A 26,821-nucleotide genomic window follows, 5' to 3' on the forward strand; every position below is an offset into this window, starting at 1 on the left:
TTTGAAAACGAAGCTGAGAAATAGGCTGAACATTGTTGAGAGGGGAGACTTGCGACTGACATAACCAGCCTCTGTAAAGCAAGTGGTTTATAAAGTCCCCGGCGCTGAAGTTGTCTTTGGTTTTCCATATTGTACTCAGCCGAATGTATGTGGTTTTGTTTTCACTCCCGGTGTTACTTTTGCGCGGATTATTGTCACTTTTACGCGATCTTCGTAGCGTGTCACTTAGTTTAATTCCTCTTGTATTTATGTTGTCATTTCGCTCACCAAACGAAACTTTTTTAGCGTTGGTTTTACTGAAACTTATCCGGTCACTCGAAAGTCTATTTCTATTGTTAGGAACTTGGTTGGATTTTCGTTTCGGATTCACGGATGTCGAATTTTTATTGAACGTCGACGCGCATGGTTTACTTTGGTAATACTGATTTAACAAGATTTTCTGATAATTATCGTACTGCTTGTTCAGTTCGTCTCGTTTCACAATTTGTTTCTTGGCGTCTTTGCATTTATCTGGCGCGGGTTTGGTTGGATTTATTTTGGAATATAATTTAATACACGATCCCGTAGAATACTCGCAGTCACAAAATAGACTACCACATGAATGAGGTCTCGTTGCCCTCATGATTTTTTTATCAGGAAAACCTTCAAGCAATGTATCACCTTCCACCTAGGTTTTGACCCTGACAGAGGTTCTTCATGTATTCTAATAGACTCGTACTATTAGCATGGTATCTGTATTTCATTCACCTATATGATTGAGGACCATGGGTCATGTGGTACGGATGGCCTTGTAAACTTGTAGATTTGTTTCAACTCCTGCAATATAATAAGACAAGACCGGGTTAGTATTATTTATGCCAATATACCACGAGTATCTATACTTACCACTAATCAACTAATCACATTTTTATGCAAAATACATTTACATAGTCATTGTTGTGTGATTAAAGATAAGATCTGTTAAGGTTTTTTCTCTTCTTTTTTGTGTGGTCAATTGTTGCTTTAACAAAGATGGGTTGCTAACACCAGTTACTTTGACCAGTCACCTATTGATATGATCTTTACATCTTTGCCTGGGATCTTCGCGCATTACTTTTGTCTTGTGAATTTCGCGTGGTATGCCTACCTACTTATAACATCCATTGTGTACCTACATTTATAATTCTTTGACCAATCTCAGTGGTGTAGTGGTTAACGCGTTAAACTTCTCATCTGGGGGTTGGTCGTTTGAGTCCAGGTCAAGTAATGAAAATTGTCATTGTTGTGTGATTAAAGATAAGATCTGTAAAGGTTTTTTCTCTTCTTTTTTGTGTGGTCAATTGTTGCTTTAACAAAGATGGGTTGCTAACACCAGTTACTTTGACCAGTCACCTATTGATATGATCTTTACATCTTTGCCTGGGATCTTCGCGCATTACTTTTGTCTTGTGAATTTCGCGTGGTATGCCTACCTACTTATAACATCCATTGTGTACCTACATTTATAATTCTTTGACCAATCTCAGTGGTGTAGTGGTTAACGCGTTAAACTTCTCATCTGGGGGTTGGTCGTTTGAGTCCAGGTCAAGTAACGAAAATTATCTAGGCGTATTCATTAGGGGACAATATTGATGTGACAAGCATTTAAGATACAGTTAAAATTCTTTAATTATCTGGAGAGTTCGCAATTCCTGGGAGAATTGTTTTTGGACCACTTCCAAGAAGAGTCCTACAAGTTATTATTTCATCTTTTTCAACGGTCCGGAACAAAACAAAGCGCGAGAGGTCGAATAACCCCGACAGGTCAAATGTCAAGTTAATAACACCTTTATAACACATTATAACGGAATGAAAATTATCTAGGCGTATTCATTAGGGGATAATATTGTGACAAGCATTTAAGACACAGTTAAAATTCTTTAATTATCTGGAGAGTTTGCAATTCCTGGGAGAATTGTTTTTGGACCACTTCCAAGAAGAGTCCTACAAGTTATTATTTCATCTTTTCCAACTGTCCGGAACAAAACAAAGCGCGAGAGGTCGAATAACCCCGACAGGTCAAATGTCAAGTTAATAACACCTTTATAACACACATTATAACGTAATGATGTCGTTAAGACTATGTTAATTCTCTACTCAGTGACGATCCTCTATGGAATCTTCAGATCCAGAGATACCTAGGTAGGTACTAAAATTTTCATGTCACAGGTCAAAGGTATCCAAGATTCCAGGTATATGCCCAGAGAGGTTTGATAGAGAGAACTGTGACAATCGAAGTCCCATCGTAACGAAATCGAAGAGAGAAGGAGGACAGGCCACCGGTCCGAGAACGAACCTAATTTCTTTAGTATAAAGTTTGCCCCGGGTGAGAATCGAATTATAACGGAGAGAGAGCCGTTTAGAATAGAATAAAATGTGGAACAAGGAAAGTAAAAGTACCTACATTAGTAGGAGTAGGTATACATATTCTTTATTAGGTCTGGAGTAGGTATACGGTATACATATTCTTTATTAAGTCTATTAGGTTCAATGAATGTATCATTAACCTAATGAAAGAAGGTTACGTGTAAATTCAAACCGTATATGGGAATCGAACCCGTGACCTAGGGCTTGGCAAGCTCGCTACCCTCCAAGGTAACTAGTCTGGTAGTTTCTATCTATTTTCCAAGCCGTCACTGGGTTCACTAGATCAGCAAGGTTGTTGCCCGCCCCCTATAGTTGAGACTAGTGGGAGGTAGAACAATTCACAGGATTTGATTCAGTCTGTTTCTTGCTTTAATTTTGACTCAAGGATGAGTGAATGATAAATCCAAAACAATGCGAAAAACAAGAATACCTAGCTTGATATTTCTCTATGTAATTAGGAAGAACAAGAACCATGTGATCTAAGAATACCTCATTGTCATTACTCACTCACTATTGGTAATGTTCTATGTAGAGGTTGGAACAGTCATACTCAACCTGCGGCCCGCCAAACTTCTCTGTTCGGCCCGATAACCTTTTCTGTGTGGGTCGCTTAACTTTTCTGTGCGACCCTTGTCATTCTATGTCATGGGAGCGGATACTACATAAATGCCCGCAAAATATTATCAACCTTTTTTGACCTCGAGACCAATCCAGTTACAAACCATACTCAACAGTGCCTAACTTGCGTTCTTCAGCTCTCAAGATGGACCCTTACTAACGTTATTTTAAACTGCGGCCCCCTTAAAGTTTGGCACACTCAAAAGTGGTTCACACTGTAGACCGCGACAAAAATAATGAAAAGTTGAGTAAAGCTGTTGCAGACGTTCTTAATGTCTTATTATTATTGATAACCATTACCTTAATGTGGTTAATGGAAGTGTAGGTTCCTTTTATTGCTTATAATTAGGTACTTATGGGGGTACTTGCTCATCTCTATTCAAGTGACAACTCGTAAAAAAATAAGACAAAATTTGGTACTTGGTAGGTACGTGGTTGAAATGGAAATGGAACTTTGCGGAACAACAGTGTGTATTGTAATTTGTAGGTAATAGAGGTAAGGAAGGTACTCCTATGAGGCGGAGTTGTAATTTTTGTAGAAATAGAGAACGAAGATTTTTTCCAAGTCACTAAATAAATTATCTTTTCATATTCATTTTCTTTCACACAGTCCAAAAATATTTTTTTTACTTCTTTAGATTTATTAGCTTAGGTATCTGTTCTGACACTACTTATTTTTGTAATGTAAATTACCTAATGTCTTTTACCAACTAGGGTAGGTACCTACCCCAGCGGTTATAGTTCCTTGTGTTTCTTCTATCAAACTTCTTGAAAAAAAAAACTTTTACAAGATAAACTTTGATTCACTTACGCCACCACAGTATGTCTCCTGGAATCAAAATATTTGGTGCCAACTCCCATTATATCCCTTAATTAAATACTCGTAAGTCCAAAAGTTGAAGTCTCTATACCCGACGAATAGGTAATTTTTAAATGCTGACTTGCTTACTTACTTTACGTGTCCAGGGTCACCAACCAAATGCCGTCCTATTGAGTCCTGTCAGTGCTGCACGACTCGTATCGCATTTTCAGATGTGTTTAAATGCTGACTTGCTAACTTTTCCTTCAGCAAAAAATAAAGCACACTGATATGAAACACGCGGCCTGAAGTTTCAGTTTTAATTTTTCAGAAAGGATTTGTTCAAGAAACCGAAAGTCAAATGAAGGACACGCCCTTTTTTACTTTCCTTATTGTTTTATCTTTTGGATGAGAATGCAAGATATAGCCATTCTATGATGTATTTTTCTGTAAGGCTAAGGATAAACGAACTGACAGACAAAGGCTTAGGGCGGTACTTGCCAAGTACTACTTGGAAGAGTTGGCTTTCTCAGGTCATTTTTCCTGTTTGTACTTCAATAGATGGGGTTATTAGTTATTATAAAACTTCACACTTTTAAATATTTTAACGAAAAGCTTAAATGTACGTAATCTTTGTCTTTATTAGTGTATCACAAAAAGCAAAAAGGCTACCAATTTTAAACCGTTCTTATCTCGCTGTTTCACAAAACCGCGGCTTTCGTACCTCTACTTGTGAAGGTAAATTAAGTCGAGCTCAACTGTGCGGCTCGAATCTCTAAGTCGAGCTGAAATTATTCGGCTAGAATCTCACTTCTATCCACTCCGCCCTATATAAAGTATAGGTACCCATGAGAAGATAACAGACTCATCTATGCAATTTACAACCCACGATAAAAAAAAAAAGTCCACAAAGTGTGTTAGCTTGAAGGTAAATTAAGTCGAGCTCAACTGTGCGGCTCGAAAGTCGAGCTGAAATTATTCGGCTAGAATCTCACTTCTATCCACTCCGCCCTATACAAAGTCTAGGTACCCATGAGAAGATAACAGACTCATCTATGCAATTTACAACCCACGATAAAAAAAAAAAGTCCACAAAGTGTGTTAGCATAATAATCAATGTACGGTACATATCAGTACTTCGTCTCTTATCTGTAAACCAGTGGAGGTGTAAGGTGCCCCTAAATGTCCCTTCGGGGCCCCTACAAGCCCTTCGTCTCTTATCTGTAAACCAGTGGAGGTGTAAGGTGCCCCTAAATGTCCCTACGGGCCCCTACAAGCCCGAGGGGCCCCTCGCGCCAGGGGGGCTGCGGGGCGGGACATATGTTAAGGTAAACAGGACACAAAAACTGTTATCATTTTACAGGAAATCCTTTAAGTGTAAGGTGCCCCTAAATGTCCCTACGGTGCCCCTACAAGCCCGGGGGCCCCCTCGCGCCAGGGGGGCTGCGGGGCGGGACATATGTTGAGGTAAACAGGACACAAAAACTGTTATCATTTTACAGGAAATCCTTTATCATCGAGGTATATTGACCTGAATTATGAACACTGCCATCTGATAGTAATTTTGGGAGCGCCTTCTCTCGAAATACTCATAAACGTTCTTACATCCTCTATTTTCCTATATATGTAAATGTAATAACTAATAACTTACATCATCCCTATGTAGCTAACTACATATTGGTTTTCCTTACGTTCAATACACTCGTATTATAGGTTTATTGGTAGGTTTTTTATGACTTAATCTTATACCTACCTATTCGTTCGTAGGTACTGCATAATATGAGTTTTATAATGGATAAACGTTCTTACATCCTCTATTTTCCTATATATGTAAATGTAATAACTAATAACTTACATCATACCTATGTAGGTAACTACATATTGGTTTTCCTTATGTTCAATACCTATATACCTAGGTTTATTGGTAGGTTTTTTATGACTTTATCTTATACCTACCTATTCGTTCGTAGGTACTGCATAATATGAGTTTTATAATGGGTATTAAGCTATTTAGATAGGCGTGTGGAAGTTTACATGAAGTTAATAGACTTCCGCACCAATTTTGGAAGATCTTTGTAATTGTGTACACTTAGGTAAATCGCTTTGAAAGATTGGAATCATTTTCTTCTTTTGAGACCACTTGAAACCTTCTCGCAGACCACAAGGTGGTCCGCGGACGACCACAGTTTGGGAATCCCTGATCTAGATTAATGTTCACACCAGATTTTTAGTCCGTCCTTCCTTTATTATTACAATAGTAATAAAAAGGTATAAGGGACGGACTATTGTATTCGCTTCGGTGTAAGTTTACATGAGGTCAATAGACTTCCGCACCAATTTTGGAAGATCTGTGTAATTGTGTAGGTACACTTAGTAAATCGCTTTGAAAGATTGGAATCATTTCCTTCTTTTGAGACCACTTGAAACCATCTCGCAGACAACAAGGTGGTCCGCGGACGACCACAGTCTGGGAATCCCTGCTCTAGATTAAAGTTCACACCAGATTTTTTCGATGCTGGTATCTATTTCTCCGAAGTAATTACCTAGTGCATGAAGGTATCATCAGAATTAGGTACAGCCATTACACATAATCCGTATTGTATAATAAATAGCTTTCAATCTCTCATTACTCATTATAGTCATTATTCTGCTAATTCTGAGTCACACAGATAGGTACTTAAACTCATACGGGTAACGGGTTTAGAGATTTTGAAATAAACTGTGGGATATGCGAGAATAATGATGTCTAGGTAAGTGATGTACCTAATAATGTACTCGTATATTAAGATTATTACTGTGACGATGTAATGATGTCGTTAAGACTATGTTAATTCTCTACTCAGTGACGATCCTCTATGGAATCTTCAGATCCAGAGATACCTAGGTAGGTACTAAAATTTTCATGTCACAGGTCAAAGGTATCCAAGATTCCAGGTATATGCCCAGAGAGGTTTGATAGAGAGAACTGTGACAATCGAAGTCCCATCGTAACGAAATCGAAGAGAGAAGGAGGACAGGCCACCGGTCCGAGAACGAACCTAATTTCTTTAGTATAAAGTTTGCCCCGGGTGAGAATCGAACCCGCGACCTAACTCTTACAACATAGGCGCACTACCTTCGAGGGTAAGTAGGGCGTAGGCTTGTGATATCCATCTATCGAACCTTATATCTGTTTAGGGGAAAGTTCACCCTGGGTGGAAATCAAACCCGCGACCTAGGGCTTGGCAAGCTCGCTACCCTCCAAGGTAACTAGTCTGGCAGTTTCTATTTATTTTCCAAACCGTCACTGGGTTCACTAGATCAGCAAGGTTGTTGCTCGCCCCCTATAGTTGAGACTAGTGGGAGGTAGAACAATTCACAGGATTTGATGCAGTCTGTTTCTTGCTTTAATTTTGACTCAAGGATGAGTGAATGATAGATTCAAAACAATGCGAAAAACAACAATACCTAGCTTGATATTTCTCTATGTAATTAGGAAAGAACAAGAACCATGTGATCTAAGAATAAATACCTCATTCACCTCATTGTCATTACTCACTCACTATTGGTAATGTTCTGTAGAGGCTGGAACAGTCATACTCAACCTGCGGCCCGCCAAACTTCTCTGTTCGGCCCGATAACCTTTTCTGTGTGGGCCGCTTAACTTTTTTGTGCGGCCCTTTGTCATGGGAGCGGATACTACATAAATGCCCGCAAAATATGATCAAACTTTTTGACCTCGGGACCAATCCAGTTACAAACCATACTCAACAGTGCCTAACTTGCGTTCTCCAACTCTCAAGAGGGACCCTTACTAACGTTATTTTGAACTGCGGCCCCCTTAATGTTTGGCACACTCAAAAGTGGTTCACACTGTAGACCGCGACAAAAATAATGAAAAGTTGAGTAAAGCTCTTGCAGACGTTCTTAATGTCTTATTATTATTGATAACCATTACCTTAATGTGGTTAATGGAAGTATAGGTTCCTCGTATTGCTTATAATTAGGTACTTATGGGGGTACTTGCTCATCTCTATTCAAGTGACAACTCGTAAAAAAATAAGACAAAATTTGGTATACTTGGTAGGTACGTGGTTGAAATGGAAATGGAACTTTGCGGAACAACAGTGTGTATTGTAATTTGTAGGTAATAGAGGTAAGGAAGGTACTCCTATGAGGCGGAGTTGTAATTTTTGTAGAAATTGTAGGTAATTATTGTTTAGGCACAGAGGTAGGTACCTACATATATTAGTGGATGCACCAATTCGTAGGTAGGTAATTGTCTAATTGTATCCACAAAAACCGTATAGGTGTATGAATGTTGAAAATATTTCTTAACTTTTTTGATACCAGCTAAAAATTCATGTTGACTTCAAGACGCCCTCTGCGCCGCTTGTCGTTTTCGGCTTCCCTGTTGGCTCTCTCGTACCAAAGTCTTTCCAGAGCTGTCAAATTTTGACTTGGCGAGGCAGAGGACTACCGCGTTCCTTAATATCTCGTACATTTACATACGTATTCGTAACCGCCACAAGACGGAAGCAGAAATTCCGGAACACCCTGCGACAGTAATTCATAGTAGTAATCAACCGTACAGTGTGTCACCAAAGTAATTAATTCTGAGTGACATTGACACTGGCACGGGATCAAGGCTACTGAGATGTCACCGTGTCACCTAGGCAGTAATCCGTCCCAGTATGTCCCTTTGTTTATTTGTCTAGCGAATTACTCAGACAAAAACAAATTGTTATACGCAGATTCGTAGAAATAAACAAATTATCGCAGATGTGTGTGTGTTTTTTTCTTTTTTTTTTTTTTTACAAATTTTACAGAGATTTGATACAGGAAACAGTAAGAACGGAGGTAGGTATATTAATGTCTCGAAACTCGAAATCGAAGAGAGAGGAGGGCAGGATAGGATAAAGCCAGCCTGTGTGTGTTTTTTTCTTTTTTTTTTTACAAATTTTACAGAGATTTGATACAGGAAACAGTAAGAACGGAGGTAGGTATATTAATGTCTCGAAACTCGAAATCGAAGAGAGAGGAGGGCAGGATAGGATAAAGCCAGCCGTTCAATGAAGCTTATCTGTTTAAAGCTTAGGATAAAGTTCGCCCCTTGCGCGGGCGGTAAGTAGGTAAGTTGCCAAACACCAAATAGTACCTAAGTACATATTATTAATAGGAATGTACCTATCCTTCCATGACTTCACCGACCATGACTTCACAAATCTTTGCTATTACTTTTACATCTTCTCCTTCTCTTTCTCTTGCTCTCCTTTTCAGTTTTAGTATTATAGGTATAGGTATATGTATTTTTTTTTCCTTTTTTTTCAATTTAAGCAAGGGTCTATTTAAATAAATTGTAATTTATTTTTGAAAATATTGTACCAAATACATGAGACCTTGCTTAGACTGCGGGAGTAAAGGGACTTTTCAGTCTCATTCTGGCCGTATAAGCAGGGTATATTCTATTCTATTCTATCCAGATTTTATACAGACCAATAGTTAAGTTATACCTTTGGATTAGGGCCATCAGAAGTGAAAGACCATGCAAATCAGAATAAAAATAACACTTTACAACGGATTAACTTTGGCTTAACGTCAGTAAAGCAGTTTCTTATCAGTAATATATTTGGTATTTTCTTGCAGACAGATCTTGTCTCGAATGAAATCGAAGAGAGAGGAGGGCAGGATAGGATAAAGCCAGCCGTTCAATGAAGCTTATCTGTTTAAAGTTTAGGATAAAGTTCGCCCCTGGCGCGGGCGGTAAGTAGGTAAGTTGCCAAACACCAAATAGTAGTACCTATAAGTACATAATAGGAATGTACCTATCCAGATTTTATACCTACAGACCTATAGTTAAGTTATACCTTTGGATTAGGGCCATCAGAAGTGAAAGACCATGCAAATCTGAATAAAAACAACACTTTACAACGGATTAACTTTGGCTTAACGTCAGTAAAGCAGTTTCTTATCAGTAATATATTTGGTATTTTCTTGCAGACAGATCAATTGTAACCTAAATGGGGTTGACCGTGATATGAAAGTTCAATCTGACAGCTTGCAAAACGTGGTAAAATTATGAGTGTAACTTTTCAAACTGCACGTAAATGACTGTGTAGGTATGTATGTAGGCAGTTATATAAATATGTACATACCTTTTTATATTATTTGTCTCATTCTATCTGTGTTTAACTTAAACATAAAAAAAGTCATAAAGGTCTTACTTGAAGTTGTAAACAAAGATTTTGCTCCCTTAAGTTCGAATTCTTGAGATCTTGATTAAAAGCAGATCTCGTCAGATCATTGACGTTACGCAACCTACTTGCAAAACGTGGTAAAATTATGAGTGTAACTTTTCAAACTACACGTAAATGACTGTGTAGGTATGTATGTAGGTGATGCAGTTATATAAATATGTACATACCTTTTTATATTATTTGTCTCATTTTATCTGTGTTTAACTTAAACGACTTTTTTTTAACACATAAAAAAGTCATACAGGTCTTACTTGAAGTTGTAAACAAAGATTTTGCTCCCTTAAGTTCGAATTCTTGAGATCTTGGATCTTGATTAAAAGCAGATCCAGTCAGATCATTGACGTTATGCAACTTCGAGCGTGGTTCGTTTAGTAAGGCCATCATGGCTGATTAAAATCCCTTTGAAATAATCGGGTGCAATTCTTAAATCTTTAAACTTATACACGTAAATGACTGTGTAGGTACATATGTATGTAGGTGATGCAGTTATATAAATATGTACATACCTTTTTATATTATTTGTCTCATTTTATCTGTGTTTAACTTAAACGACTTTTTTTTAACACATAAAAAAGTCATACAGGTCTTACTTGAAGTCGTAAACAAAGATTTTGCTCCCTTAAGTTCGAATTCTTGAGATCTTGATTAAAAGCAGATCTCGTCAGATCATTGACGTTACGCAACCTCGAGCGTGGTTCGTTTAGTAAGGCCATCATGGCTGATTAAAATCCCTTTGAAATAATCGGGTGCAATTCTTAAATCTTTAAACTTATTTTGGTCTCGCTAATAAGTAGGTATACCTACATGTACGTAGGTATGTAGGTACTTACAACTTAAATTCCTTGAACCCACAGCGGTATACAGTAAGGAACCCTATACGTTCGTAAAGCTGAATTAGCTGAAAAGTCGGTAAAGCATAAATAAAAAGTCGCTTACCTTGGGTCCTTGAGTTGAGATTTTGGCGTCCTAAAACCGTACATCCGAAAATAGGTAGGTAGATATTAGGGATGTATTTACATCTGAGTGATGGGTATCATTCGCACTTAGTTAGATTCATCGCCCATTTCACTGCTAATTACTTAATTCACTGCTAATGACCTATTTGAACAAAGGTGATGGGTATTATTTGCACTTATAAGATTCATTGCCCATTTCACTGCTAATTACCTAATTCACTGATAATGACCTATTTGAACAAAATTTTAGGTAGGTAGGTAATACGTAAGTATTAGAAGCTAGGTAGTTGGACCAGTTGGTCAAAATATTAGGTATGTCGGTAATACAATTAGGTACAAATTCACACTATATTATGCTACAATTTAAGAAATTTTAATTAAAAAAAATCGCAAATGGATAGGTAACATTCGTTCTCGGAACGACTGGTTTTCTCGTATCCTGTCTTCCTTCTCTCTTCACTTTTGGGACAGTAAAATCTTGGTAGTTACACTTCATGATAAGGTGATTTTCACCCCAATTAACCTTAGCAGCATAAAGTGGGTATTTGGTTATCTCTAGGTAAGAAATACTGTTTTCTAGTAGTAAAAAAAAACTTACCGTGTAACTCAAGACTAGATTTATCATTCCCTCCTTATCCTCCCCCTGCTTCCCACTGAGCGGGAACCAGTCTTCATGTGTTTCCCCCTTCATGACACTGGAAGGGATTGGAATTTTGGCCCACGCTATCATTTGAACAAAATTTTAGGTAGGTAGGTACGTAAGTATTAGAAGCTTGGTAGTTGGACCAGTTGGTCAAAATATATATTAGGTATGTCGGTAATACAATTGGGTACAAATTCACACTATATTATGCTACAATTTAAGAAATTTTAATTAAAAAATCGCAAAAACTTACACCACACACACGACACCAAAAGATTTCTGAAACCAAAATCCATTATCTTTCCATTAAAAACTTATCTTACGAGTTGCATGGTGTTGACCACTTTTTGCTGAAAAAATATTAAAATCTGGCGAGATAAATATTAAAATCTGGCGAGATAATGGACTTCTTTCACGCATACCGTATAGGTGGGTAACTATTTACTACAACTAAATATCCCTTAGCTACTAACTGGTGTAGAAGTGTAAACAGTTATTATTAATTTACAGCGTTGTCAGCGCATATGATAATAAAAGGTAATTAATAAATTTAGGATTACTTAACTACCTCGTAGTGTGTAGTAACTGGAAAATTGACAAAGAGTTTCTAGGCCTGGTATTCTGTGAAACATGGTAAGAAAAGGAAGTAATATTTCAGTACATATAGCTTTCCTAAAATAAAATCTGGTGTGAACATCACACGACTTTCTATTACATTTACGAAATACGTAGGTATTTGAAAATAATAATAATAATAATAATAAAAATTTTCAAAGTCCCGAGCCTGAGCCGCCTGCGGCGGCCAATTTTTGGTTGAAAATTTCCTATCTTGAAATACTCCCCATGTAATGAGGGATCATTAAAAAGTGTCCAAAATTGAACTTTTTTTTAATTTTTCTAAGTCCAAAAATTTTCTATCTTAAAATACTCCCCGTGTAATAAGGAATCATGTAATGTAAAGTATGAAAAAAAATCTAATGTGAACATCACACGACTTTCTATTACATTTGCAGAATACGTAGGTATTTGAAAAGAAATAGAAAATAAAAAAAAAATGTAATAAAAGGGAAATTTGTTGACACAGGGGAGTATCGAACCCGCAACTTCTCAACTGTAAGTCGGAAGTTCTAAAAGTTTCACCATTCGATTCGGCTTGAAAAATCACATGGGATCAACTATTCACTTGCTTATTTGGTAACGGTTCACAAATAAAAGAGAAATTTGTTGACACAGGGGAGTATCATCAATATTATTCTCTTTTGTGTGCGATCAACTACATATTTTCTCACTCGAGAAAATTTCAAAAGGAAGCCTTTGGTATTGGTTGCCCCCTTATTATTGTTGTTGTACGTATAAATAGATGATTTTACTTTTGTCTGTACCTACATTGCTTAGGCCAGCCACTCACTATCAGCTATACCTGACAGCGAGTGGCTGGCCTTAGAATTGTGAGGCTTTTAGAACTTCTCACTCCTTATGTAATAGGGGGAACCCAAGAATAAGAAAATTTTTGGTTAGTCTGTTACGCTGAACTGTTTTTGTCCAGAACCTGCTGGCAGGTACTTGTCAGTCCTACGCTGGCGGTCTAAATAGACAGTCCCAGTCTAAATAAAGTATTTGTAATTGTTTTTTCATGGGACCGATGAACAGTATACCTGACAGCGAGTGGCTGGCCTTAGAATTGTGAGGCTTTTAGAACTTCTTACTCCTTATGTAATAGGGGGAACCCAAGAATAAGAAAATTTTCAGTTAGTCTGTTACACTGAACTGTTTCTGTCCAGAACCTGCTGGCAGGGACTTGTCAGTCCTACGCTGGCGGTCTAAATAGACAGTCCCAGTCTAAATAAAGTATTTGTAATTGTTTTTTCATGGGACCGATGAACACAGTAAAAGAAAACACATGGATTTAAAATAAATAAAAATTAACCGTACTTATTATTTCATTTTTATTCTTAATTTTGATTTGAGTTAAAAAATTTCAAATAAACCAAAACATCAATATGAACATCCCATATTTTAACATCAATCGCGAAAAGGTGTGCATTTGTATGATCGCCTGATAATTACGTGGGTATGCAATGTGCAACAATACAAATATTCTGTTGTAAAGATCTATTTTTCCAAAGTTCGATTGGTACAAGGGGAAAATTCGTACATAAAAATAATAATAGTGCTTATCTATACTGCTCGAAAAGGACTAAAGAGTGCCTTTATTACAGCCCTTAGCATTGAGGGTTTCATACCTCGACTGGGATTGAACCCACGCTCTCCTTATTGCTAGGCGATGGTCTTGACCACTACACCACTGAGGCAGGTTATATTATATTTAAAACCCAATCCCGCTACACATTCAAATGGGAAGTACAAAATAGTGAAAAGTAATAAACGTGTTATTGTTAAAATTTTGGAGTTCTTGGATTTCAAAGCTTACGTGTTACGTTACGTCTTAGCTTTCAAATTGGAAAGAAACAAAGAGTGCCTTTATTACAGCCCTTAGCATTGAGGGTTTCATACCTCGACTGGGATTGAACCCACGCCATCCTTATTGCTAGGCGATGGTCTTGACCACTACACCACTGAGGCAGGTTATATTTTATATTTAAAACCCAATCCCGCTACACATTCAAATGGGAAGTACAAAATAGTGGAAAGTAATAAACGTGTTATTGTTAAAATTTTGAAGTTCTTGGATTTCAAAGCTTACGTGTTACGTTACGTCTTAGCTTTCAAATTGGAAAGAAAATTAGAAGACAAAAAACACCAGGAATGCATGAAAATTATCTAGGCGTATTTATTAGGGTACAAATCGTCTCGAACAATATTGTGACAAGCATTTAAGTATGCTTAACAGCTTAACACAATTAAATTCTTTAATTATTTGGAGAGTTTGCAATTCCTGGGAGAATGGTTTTTGGACCACTTCCAAGAAGAGTCCTACAAGTTATTATTTCATCTTTTCCAACTGTCCGGAACAAAACAAAGCGCGAGAGGTAGTACCCTACACATATTAATGGATGCACCAATTCGTAGGTAGGTAATTGTATCCGCAAAAAACGTATAGGTGTATCATTCCATTTCTGGATGTCGAAAATATTTCTTAACTTTTTAGATACCAGCTAAAAATTCATGTTGACTTCAAGACGCCCTCTGCGCCGCCTGCCGTTTTCGGTTTCCCTGTTGGCTCTCTCGTACCGAAGTTTTTTCAGAGCTGTCAAATTTTGACTTGGCGGGGCAGAGCGCTACCGCGTTCCTTAATATCTCGTACATTTACATACGTATTCGTAACCGCCACAAGACGGAAGCAAAAATTCCGGAACACCCTGCGACAGTAATTCATAGTAGTAATCAACAGTACAGTGTGTCACCAAAGTAATTAATTCTGAGTGACATTGACACTGGCACGGGATCAAGGCTACTGAGATGTCACCGTGTCACCTAGACCAGGAATGTGTGGAAGTAATGTGCGAGATTATTCACTCATCTGAAGCAACGAGTTCACTGTGGCATCCTTGTTTCCTCGATTCACTTCGTACACAGATTTGACAACATCTCCATCCATGTTGGGGAACATCTCTTGAATCTGAAGGCAAAGAGAAAGAAAGAAATGATTATAAAGTAATACTAATTAAATCTAAATGTAAATGCAGTTTCTTTGTGTTATTATGTCACAACTTTGGTGCTCACTGCAGCATTGTAGGATTTTCCCAATATCTCAATAATCCTAAAATCCAATGTTTACCTACCATGCTGGCACCGGTCGCTATGCGCATTTATATGCCATAGCTACTCATTTTCCTCCCTACCATGCTGGCACCGGTTGCTATGCGCATTTATATGTCATAGCTACTCATTTTCCTCACGAGGCTGAGTGGGCCCCGCAACATCCAGACACGGAATCAATCATTTGCTTAATACAAATTTATTGACCCCGCCGGGAATCGAACCCGGGTCTTCCGCGTGCAAGGCGAGTGCAGTGACCACTACGCTATGGGAGCTGTCTGTAATACCTACTAATTAATCTAATGATAATAGATTCTTGAACGAGGTTAACACCGGAGACGTTCTCTAGATTCTCTACCACTTAATAATCTTTAGAGGTTTAATATTATGTGATCAATTTCTCAAATAAGTGAGGATAAAATTCCAACTGCCTCTGGGATCGAACCCACGCCCTAATGTTTACCAGGCGAGAAGAGGTATACGTATCTAGAATGTCTAACTTTATCAATGCCAAAATTTTGCAAGAACAAACTTCTTGTTCTGATCTTGAACTTCTATAATAGGTACCGCTAACAAATTTGATAGGTAGGTAGGTACCTACCAAGAGATAAAATCTCTGATATCAAGTCAGAGCATAGGTTAGGTACTAATAAAATTACACTTCATACATTGAGGCACCTCTTTAAATTTACTCGGAGTATGTTACACATATCTATCACATCTCCTATTTAGGTATTATCATTTTCTTTGTTAGAGAGATACCTACACCTAACTGTTTATAGTGTTTAATGTTTACATTGTTCACTATTGAACATCAAAAGAAACATCAGTTTAATAGCTAAAGAAAGCCATGTACATACCTAAGTAGGTAGGTACCTACCAATAGATAAAATCTCTGATATCAAGTCAGAGCGTTCATTAATTTAGAATTTTAGAGCATAGGTAGGTAGGTACTAATAAAATTATACTTCATACATTGAGGCACCTCTTTAAATTTACTCGGAGTATGTTACACATATCTATCACATCTCCTATTTATTATTATTTTCTTTGTTAGAGAGATATACTTACACCTAACTGTTTATAGTGTTTGATGTTTACATTGTTCACTGTTGAACATCAAAAGAAACATCAGTTTAATAGCTAAAGAAAGCCATGTACATACCTAAGAGCAATCTTTTTATTGCTAATTTTCAGCTGCGATGAAATTCCACGTACTTTTGGGTAAAATCGGCAGCAAATTCACCAGACTGGCAATTTAGGAAGTTTGTTCACTAAGTTCGTAAATTTTGTATTCACTGGAGTTGTTGAGACTGAAATACTGCAAAGATCTGAGTAATGTCAGATCTGAATGTGAATTATTACTGTCGCTGCAATTATTTTCCTTCTTCAGTGTAAAAGATAAACTTCGTCAAACAAAATCAAGGCATATTACCTTATAGGTATCCTATTAATTATTATTTTCTTTGTTTGAGAGATACCTACACCTAACTGTTATAGTGTTTAATGTTTACATTGTTCACTATTGAACATCAAAAGAAACATCAGTTTAATAGCTAAAGAAAGCCATGTACATACCTAAGAGCAATCTTTTTATTGCTGATTTTCAACTGCGATGAAATTCCACGTACTTTTGGGTAAAATCGGCTGCAAATTCACCACATTGGCAATTTAGTAAGTTTGTTCACTAAGTTCGTAAATTTTGTATTCACTGGAGTTGTTGAGACTGAAATACTGCAAAGATCTGAGTAAATGTCAGATCTGAATGTAAATTATTACTGTCGCTGCAATTATTTTCCTTCTTCAGTGTAAAAGATAAACTTCGTCAAACAAAATCAAGGCATATTACCTTATAGGTAGGTATGAACCAGATTAGGGATTTCTGTTGAAAAGATCAGATATAATATGCGTTTTTTTAGGACAGAGCTACTTTTATAGCACATTGAAAGAGCCAGTTCCCCATGGGTCACTAAAACTAAGCAACGATTCGCGTGGTTGGTATCCGAAAGGGTGACCAAAGGGATTTCTGTTGAAAAGATCAGATATAATATGCGTCTTTTTAGGACAGAGCTGCTTTTATAGCACGTTGAAAAAACCAGTTCCCCATGGGTCACTAAAACTAAGCAACGATTCGCGTGGTTGGTATCCGAAAGGGTGACCACCTGGGCTATTGCCCTGCTTTTCCTGGCAGCACTCACGCTGGGTGAGGTTAATGTGAGGAGGTGTGGGTAGCTTGTTGTCGAAAGGTAAAAATCTCGTCGCTAAAAGGAGGGTAAAACCCTCCTCACTAAATTGAGGGTAAAACCCTCGTCGCTTTAAACCCCATTGAAAAAAAAGGACGGAGGAACTAAAGAGGTTGTTCACAATTCTAATGATGATGATTTTTTCCTGGCAGCACTCACGCTGGGTGAGGTTTATGTGAGGAGGTGTGGGTAGCTTGTTGTCTAAAGGTAAAAATCTCGTCGCTAAAAGGAGGGTAAAACCCTCGTCGCTTTAAACCCCATTGAAAAAAAAGGACGGAGGAACTAAAGAGGTTGTTCACAATTCTAATGATGATGATATTAAAAACATAAAAATCAAAAGTAACAAGACAAAGAGGTGGTGGCTTTGGAATAAAAATACAGAATAAGAACCAATGGTCTCTTTTGTGTGCGATCAACTACATATTTTCTCACTCGAGAAAATTTCAAAAGGAAGCCTTTGGTATTGGTTGCCCCCTTATGATGATGATGCTGGGATAAGAGGAAAACTTAAACTGTTTCTTCCATCACAATAGAAATTAATTTTATTTCCTCAACACCTAGGTCTTCCTCTCAGTAATGGAAAAGAAAACCGCGAACCAATATAGTCAATTATTTATTTTCATATTGCTAAATTGCTATACATATTTGTATGCCAATAAGGTATCCCTACCTTCTACGTATTATTATTCTCTTTTGTGTTAAAAACATAAAAATCAAAAGTAACAAGACAAAGAGGTGGTGGCTTTGGAATAAAAATACAGAATAAGAACCAATGGTACCAATGATTTTATTGTTGGTTAGGGTGTCACCTCTATGATCTATTCCAATGAGGAGAAATACTTAGCAGACAGAACAGAAATTTCTAGAAATCCAATGGTAAGTAGACAGAATAGGTACCGTACCAAACCCATTTTGTCTATCTTCTATTATATTCAAGTGGTGCTTGTCAACTTCTTGGTCATATGCACAAACCCATTTTGCAAAACAAAGGATACCTAACAGCTGGCTATTTCTTCTCCTATTCAATCAAAATATTTCTGAAGAGATGTTCCAGAGTTCTGAAGAGATGTTCCAGTGCTTACAAGGCAGCCACATCTGCCTTGTAAGCTCTTTAAAAAAAAAAAAATTCTTTCAAACGTAAAAATATTACAATTACTTACATGAAAGATTACATAGTAGAGTACAATAATAATAATTAATGAAAGATTAGGTACATATTTAAAATAAATTAAATATAGGTAAATATAAACCTAATAGATAATACAACATATTACTTATCTTAGCTGATGGTGAAAATCTTGTTAACATTTTCTATGTATAATGTTTTTGATAATCCTAGATCTAGGTTTTGATTAAACACTTCCCGCCCGGGGCAGATTTTATCCTGATGGGATGTTTGTTCTCGGAACGGCTGAATTTCTCCTATCCTGTCTTCCTTCTCTCTTTGATTTTGGGATGATAAGACAATAGCAGTTACAGTTCCCTCTGTCAAACCTCTTAAAAAAAAAAAAGAGAGAGAGAGAGAGAGAGAGATGTTGATAGGAACTCTAGCCGGTGCAGCGGTTGTGAATCTTATTTTGAAAAAAAAACTTTTGGATAATGTTTTTGATAATCCTAGATCTAGGTTTTGATTAAACACTTCCCGCCCGGGGCAGATTTTATCTGATGGGATGTTTGTTCTCGGAATGACTGAATTTCTCCTATCCTGTCTTCCTTCTCTCTTTGATTTCGGGACGATAAGACAATAGCAGTTACAGTTCCCTCTGTCAAACCTCTTAAAAAAAGAGAGAGATGTTGATAGGCAGTAGATTCTAACAAGCTGGCTGGCCCCTACGTATACCTAGAAGTTAACAATAGTTATGTAACTAGGCGATGTTGATAGGCAGTAGATTCTAACAAGCTGGCTGGCCCCTACGTATACCTAGAAGTTAACAATAGTGCACTTTTTTTTGTGGTGACGCACTTTTTTGTTTATTTTCAAGTTTTCAACGAGTTTTATAAAAATATGAAGCTAAACATTAAGGTTGGGCTAGTAAAGGATCCAAATTTTTTGAAATGATAAAAATTGAGTTTTTTTTATCCACCAATCCACCAGTGTTACAGTAACTAGGCTAAGCTAACCTTTTTGATCAATTTCAATGTTTCCTTTACACAATATTGCTTACCCGTTTACGTCGTTCTTCGTTGATTTTCACGGGAGAAGTTGTCGCAGACATTTTCTGAGTATTAAAAAGAACAAAACTTTAGAAATTTAGCATGAAACAGACTGCCTTTTCAGTGTTTCTAGACATAACAACTGATAAGATAAAAATAAAAGATGAAAAATTCTCACTGATCGCTGATTTTGGCTGGAAAATGGCTAAACACTGCAACGTTGCCAGTTGCCAGATGCAAGCATTAAAATTATCGTACAAAATTATCAGCAAAAATTACCAGAACTGGAGGCTGGAAAATGAAAATGGCTAAACACTGCAACGTTGCCAGTTGCCAGATGCAAGCATTAAAATTATCGTACAAAATTATCAGCAAAAATTACCGTGCATTACTCGAGTATTGTACGGTAATTTTGTACAAGTAGATCAGCGATTCTCAACCGAGGGTAGGGTGTCTAGTCGTACCTTGGCCCCCGTTGTACCTTGGTCCCCTGGACTTTTCTGGTAACTGGCGCCACCTATCGGGTCCGAAAAATATGTATCTAATGCGTAATTTCACAACGAGCTCATAGCAATTTGATTTGTAAACAAATCAGTTGTCGTTGAGAAGTTAATTAGGGATAATGTTCGTTCTCGGAACAGCTGGCTTTCTCCTATCCTGTCTTCCTTCTCTCTTCAATTTCGGGAGGATAAGACGTTACCATAGCAGTTACAAACCCCACCCCTAGAGTCCACCGTACAAAACATCTAGGGTCCAAGGTACAACATCCTTAGGGTTCAAGGTACAACATCCTTAGGGTTCAAGGTACAACGCCCTGGGGGCCAAGGTACGACGGATAAAAAATCTGGTGTGAACATCACACGACTTTCCTTATCCTATTGAATGGTGCTTATTTGGGTGTTCTGTTGTAACATTTACAATATTTCTAACTGTTTAGTCAGTATATGGCTTAAAACTACCAAAAAGCGGTCGAAACCCGCCAAAAAGCGGTCAAAATAACACCAACCGCAGCATCTATTTTAACCAAACGTTTTGTATTGCATCCTTGTCACATTTGTGAACTACATACCAAATTTCAAGTCTTTAGCTTATACCGTTCCCGACCAACCGCAGCATCTATTTTAACCAAATGTTTTGTATTGCATCCTTGTCACATTTGTGAACTACATACCAAATTTCAAGTCTTTAGCTTATACCGTTCCCGAGATATTGTTAAATTACACCGAATACCGCCAAAAAGCGGTAAAATGCCGCCAATCGTTGCACCGGTCTCAACCAAAAGTTTCGTGTCGCATCCTTGTCACATTTGACATCTACATACCAAATTTCAAGTCTCTAGCTCTTACCGTTCTCGAGATATTTTGTTTACAGACGGACAGACAGACAGACACACAGACACACCCACGGACCAATGGCTGAAACTTTGGATTTAGGCTCTAGGGACCTCAAAACGTGTTTTGGCACTAAAAACTGACCATCGAAAATTTGACCCGATTACATTACTTTCCTTCCTATAGGATAAGGAAAGTAAAAAGCTACAGATGTGAATTTTGTACTTACCTATGTTTAACTTCCAGGGGATCTTCTTCTTCAAATGACTGTTTTTCCGGACAGACTGTTTTTCCTCTCTCCATTGTTGGACTAATTTTATAGCCTAGGCTAATTATACAGGCTGATTGCTAATGCTCTGATATTAGTGGGTAATCTGGTGACTTACCGATAATTTGCTGTAATTATGACGTCCATTATGGGCAGCTATAAATAAAATTGAACCATGAAACTGAGTCTTGTTGGTCTGTGTCGTAGCATGCCCATCCCGTAGCATGTCTCTCATCAGATGGACGAGAAGAGACACACAAATACACAATACTTCCCACTTGGATAGTGAGCCAACACGAGACCTTAAGAAAGTACCTAGGTAACCTATTGAATCATTTGCAATCGAAATTCAAGTGCATATTCGGCTGTATTTTCCTTTGGAACTTCTTCTCTTCGAAAGCTCGTTTCTCCTCTTTTGGTATGGAAGCCATCGGAATCGGTTTCGGAAAGGTAAATACAACTTTTCCGTAAGTTCTGGTAATTGAACCGGGGACCTTTTGCATGACAAGCTGGAGCGTTACCACTGGGCTGACCGCGCCCCTTGATTTCGTAATACGGCCGCTGGTGGCGCTGGTGCTGCGCTGGCCAGATTTCGAGCTTGATCGGGAATTAGATCACAAAGGGTTAACCAAATATTGAGCAATCATGCTCGTCCATTCATTGAATTAAATTACACATGCTGTTCTCCTGATTGCAGAGATGATGAGATTAATTCGCTTAATTAACTACCTTGACTGGTGCGCGCGCATAAGTACCTATTTATTCTGATATTTCTGGTCCTTTGTATTCTAATTGTTTTCCCCCCTGAGAGGCAGAAGTTAGCTCAATAATAGGGGACTTTTATGCCTTGCTCTTTCGTCGAATTAATTTATCTGGCTTTTATGCCTCACTTTTTAGTCAGGATTTGAAACGGATGTCCCGTTGTTACCTACATTGTAGTTCCCTCAAAAAAAATAAATAAAAATAAAAATAAAATAAATACTACAGATTTTTTTCTTTTTTTTTTTTTCTGGCCCTGCGGAAAACTTTAGACTAAGTATCGTTAAAAACAACCTGACCAGCTAGGGGGGTAGCGCATTTGACTAGTTAAGCGCTACGTCGCGCTTTCGATGCATGAGCGGGCGGATCTTAAACATCAGATAACGTTCACTCTCGGGCTGGTTTTCTCCTATCCTGTCTTTTTCTCTGCGATTTTTTTTTTTCTTTTGAAAAATGCTCCGGTTTCATGTGGGAATTAATAAAATGTGGGATTTTTTTTGTATATTTTCTCCCTCATTATTGACTTTTATACCTTTTCGTTGGTAACTTCTACCAACGAAATTGTCGGGATTTTGTCGTACCCTGTATAATTTTTGGATTTTTTTCTACCAACGTTTGTAACTTCAGGGACATGAGAGTAGAGATAAAAGAAAAGAATGAAAAGATAGGTAGAACGTAGAACTCGTAGAAGTGATTTTTGATTTCTGTAGCCTCGGTTTTCGAGTAGAGATAAAAGAAAAGAATGAAAAGATAGGTAGAACGTAGAACTCGTAGAAGTGATTTTTGATTTCTGTAGCCTCGGTTTTCGACGGGTTTGATTATTTGCTGTTGATAACATTTTTCTTTGTTCAATATGTGATAAGCGTAGGCGACGTAGGCGTGCTAGCCGACTGATTAAAAAATCCTAGCTTGCATATGATTTCATTGTGCATTGTAGGCAGTTTTGAAGGGATTGGCAATCGGTTTAGTTCATAACTCAGTTCCAAGTAACATGAGTCATCTACCATAAGATTTTGTGTCTGTATGCAGTTTTTTTCCCTAGAGCATGGTAAGTAGTACCTATATTTAGATTCTGTGTCCAGTCATATAGATTAGTTAGTACCTACCTAGGTACACAAATTTGTCAAAGATAGAAAAGACAGGACCTTCTCCTCAGAAGACTCTGCAGTCAGCCTCTCAGTTAGACAATCAAGTTTTTTTTTTTTGATTGATTAATGCTTTATTTTTACATTTTTGAATATACAATGAAAACGTCCCTAAGCTAAGTCTAACTTGTAATATGGGATGTCCTCTCCACTCTAAATAACAATTTAATTTACTTACATATAAAAAATCAATGCTATAATAATAATTATCTATCCAAATTTATTGCAAACCACATATAGGTAGGTTATATGTGTTACCTATCTATATCTATACCTAACTATACAATATACCTTAGATGTTTCTCTTTACATTTATTTTTATTTTACCTACTAGGTATGTACATATTAGAATATTTTCACTAGACCTACTCACCTACAAACATAATATATGATACAAACAAAATAACATCAGATTTCAAATCTAGGTATTCTTTCTTGAACCCATTACAGGGTGCATGGTTTGGTTGGACACCAGGGGGATATCTCGGAAGTGGCATCACACCAGGAGAAGGGTAACCAGTGCTAGGATAGGCCAAGTTAGGTCCGCCATAATAAGTAGACGTCACAGCATACGCTCCCGTAGGCGATGACGTCACATCAAATGTCCCGAGCAAAGCTCCCTTGCAGGGGATAGAATAACAACAAATAGATAAGAACAACAATTTTTTTTTTTTAGTTTAATGTAGTGTTTTTATTGTATTTTTTCCCATTAATAAGTAAATGTAAAAATGGGATTTATTCCCGTAAATATGTGTGAAAAAAAACTGAATAAACACATAAAAATTACTCACTTTCTAGTCCCGCCGCCAGTCCTCTTGAGGGCGGCCTTAATAGAGGCCGAGCTAGGCGGCTTGTAGGCGCCAATGCCGGAGCGGTTGTAGCTTTCCACGCATGAGAACTTGACCTTCCGATGTTTCCCCTTCTTGGGCGCTACTTTCTCCACGGGGGGCTTGTCCACTTTGTCATCAACTGGATAGAATAACAACAAATAGATAAGAACAAAAAATTTTTGTTTTGTTTAATGTAGTGTTTTTATTGTATTTTTTCCCATTAATAAGTAAATGTAAAAATGGGATTTATTCCCGTAAATATGTGTGAAAAAAAGTTTTTCATCAATCTCTCGCTCACTTACACTCTCATCTTTCTCGCCACTGCCATTATCATGTTTTCCAGCAAGCTCATTGGTTACGTTCGTATCTCTTCCAGTTACTTCATCTTCATGTATGTTTGGTACATCTGCATCCTTTTTCATCAATCTCTCGCTCACTTACACTCTCATCTTTCTCGCCACTGTCATTATCATGTTTTCCAGCAAGCTCATTGGTTACGTTCGTATCTCTTCCAGTTACTTCATCTTCATGTATGTTTGGTACATCTGCATCATCTTTCACCTCGTTGGATACTCCCTTGTTGATGTCTGGGTCGACTGTCACTTCCTTGGACTTGTTGACATCTAATTCTTTTATTTCCTTGGCTTTGTTGACATCTAGTCCGATTAACTTGTCCAATTCATTTATATCTACTCCCTCATACTTCTTTTCATCTTCTCTTTCTTCATCACTATCTTCATCCACGGTTTCACTGTCCGAATCAGTCATTTCTTCGTCCGAAGTTCTGATGGATGCCGTTTCGCTGTTTACATTGCTGATGGCATCTTCCAGCTCTTCCAATGGGTTGAATACAGCGGCGGCTGTATCTTCGAAAGCAAACAACTGGGGATTGGGGTCTATCTGGGTAGGGTTAAATTGGTCGCTGATCGAGGAACTTCTGGACTTGGTCCTACCACACACCAACAAATAGATAAGAACAACAATTTTTTTTAGTTTAATGTAGTGTTTTTATTGTATTTTTTTCCCATTAATAAGTAAATGTAAAAATGGGATTTATTCCCGTAAATATGTGTGAAAAAAATGAACTGTATTTTACCAATGGATCACAAACAAATGACTTACTATAGAGGCCGAGGTAAAGAGAGTTACTTACTATAGAGGTCGATATAAAGAGAGTTACTTACTATAGAGGTCGGTATAATGAGAATTACCCACTTACTCTAGAGCTAAAATGCTGAGCTCCGAAATCAGAATCTACGCTATGGTTTTAATTTACTCAATATCGAAGTTTCCTATTTTCATGGGAAGGGAGATGGAGATTTATACTTACTATCAAGGTTTACATACAATCGAGGTTCGACTATAATAATAATAAAAAAAGAAAAAAAAAATACTAACCTGGTTTGCCATCTTCTGTGCTCTTCACATCCTCTGTTTTACTAGCACCACTAGTGGACGGCGTATCTTTTGTTCCCTTTTTCACTACCAGTGTGGCTTCCTTCTTCTTCCCTTTCACCTTCATGGGGGACGACTCTACACTGTCGTTTCGATTCCGCTTCTTTTTGGGCCCGCCTGCGGATCTAACTTACCTGTTTCTGAGAAATCAATCCATCATCACTAAAAACTTCTTCCTTACATAGGACACTCTTGGTCTGCTCTGGTTTTGCTTTTTTGGTCTCTTCTTTGCTGGTTTGCTCTGGTTTTGCTTGTTTGGTCTCTTCTTTACTGGTTTGCTCTGGTTTTGCTTGTTTGGTCTCTTTAACTTACCCGTTTCTGAGAAATCAATCCATCATCACTAAAAACTTCTTCCTTACATGGGACACTCTTGGTCTGCTCTGGTCTTGCTTTTTTGGTCTCTTCTTTGCTGGTTTGCTCTGGTTTTGCTTGTTTGGTCTCTTCTTTGCTGGTTTGCTCTGGTTTTGCTTGTTTGGTCTCTTCTTTACTGGTTTGCTCTGGTTTTGCTTGTTTGGTCTCTTCTTTACTGGTTTGCTCTGGTTTTGCTTTTTTGGTCTCTTCTTTGCTGGTTTGTTCTGGTTTTGCTTTCTTGGTCTCATCTTTGTTAGCTTTCTTAGGCATGGTGGCATTATTCTGGAGATGAACCAAGTCCTCCACAGCTTTTGTGATATCTTTATTTTTGAACCAAGCTGAATACAACATCATTTTTTCAATAGCTGGCAGTTCATGTAAATCACTTTCCAATGTAGGTTGAAGGAATGATGATGGTTGTCTGCCATCAATAGAATTCAACCAAATGTGTTTTTCACTTGGATGTTCGCAATTCTGAAAATTGAAGATCAACAATCAAGCAATTAATTTAAGTTAAGTAAGTAGGTAACATTTTATTTTTTCTTCAAACTTTAAGACCTTAACCATAGAGAATGTGAAGTTGTGAAACTATAAGAATCTACTTCTATAGTCTAAAGAAGGTCTTGGAGAAGTTGGTATAACATAAAAATAATATTGACAACTGTTTTAATCTTGATAAAAACTAAATACTTACTGAAGCAGATAACTAAAAAAAAAAAAAAAAAAAAAACTCATTACCTTGTGAACTTGCACGTGCCTTTTATCCAAACCCATTGAAAAAAAAAACAGCTTTTGTCAGCTGCCAACGAGTTTTCCAGTATGAAAAACTTGATTCACTTGATCGGGAAAACCGACAAGGGATCAGCGTTATAGCAACAGCTGATAGAGCACAACGATCATATTGTATTGTCCCTTTGATGAATCATGA

General features: G+C 37.5%; 1 protein-coding gene and 1 long non-coding RNA gene across 2 annotated transcripts in view; both read right to left on the reverse strand.

Moving 5' to 3' along the window:
- The window catches only part of LOC113468704, a 13,105-nt gene extending 1,057 nt beyond the window's left edge, over positions 1-12,048 (reverse strand). Inside the window, exons 1-2 of the long non-coding RNA XR_003392359.1 lie at positions 11,891-12,048; positions 10,975-11,136 (exon numbers count right to left, since the gene is read on the reverse strand). This is a non-coding gene — a long non-coding RNA (uncharacterized LOC113468704). The remainder of the gene's footprint in view (positions 1-10,974; positions 11,137-11,890) is intronic.
- A 3,058-nt stretch (positions 12,049-15,106) lies between these two features.
- Positions 15,107-26,163, reverse strand: LOC103512311 (triadin-like). Its single transcript, XM_017445348.1, has 7 exons — positions 25,902-26,163; positions 25,677-25,849; positions 24,492-24,987; positions 24,049-24,226; positions 21,848-21,950; positions 19,766-19,819; positions 15,107-15,217 (listed from the first exon to the last, which is right to left on the reverse strand). Exons 1-7 carry the CDS (start codon positions 26,161-26,163, stop codon positions 15,107-15,109), a joined length of 1,377 nt encoding a protein of 458 aa, XP_017300837.1.
- Positions 26,164-26,821: the final 658 nt, after the last annotated feature.

Source organism: Diaphorina citri, unplaced genomic scaffold (assembly GCF_000475195.1).
Source record: "Diaphorina citri unplaced genomic scaffold, Diaci psyllid genome assembly version 1.1 scaffold821, whole genome shotgun sequence".
Taxonomy (NCBI): Eukaryota; Metazoa; Arthropoda; class Insecta; order Hemiptera; family Psyllidae; genus Diaphorina; species Diaphorina citri.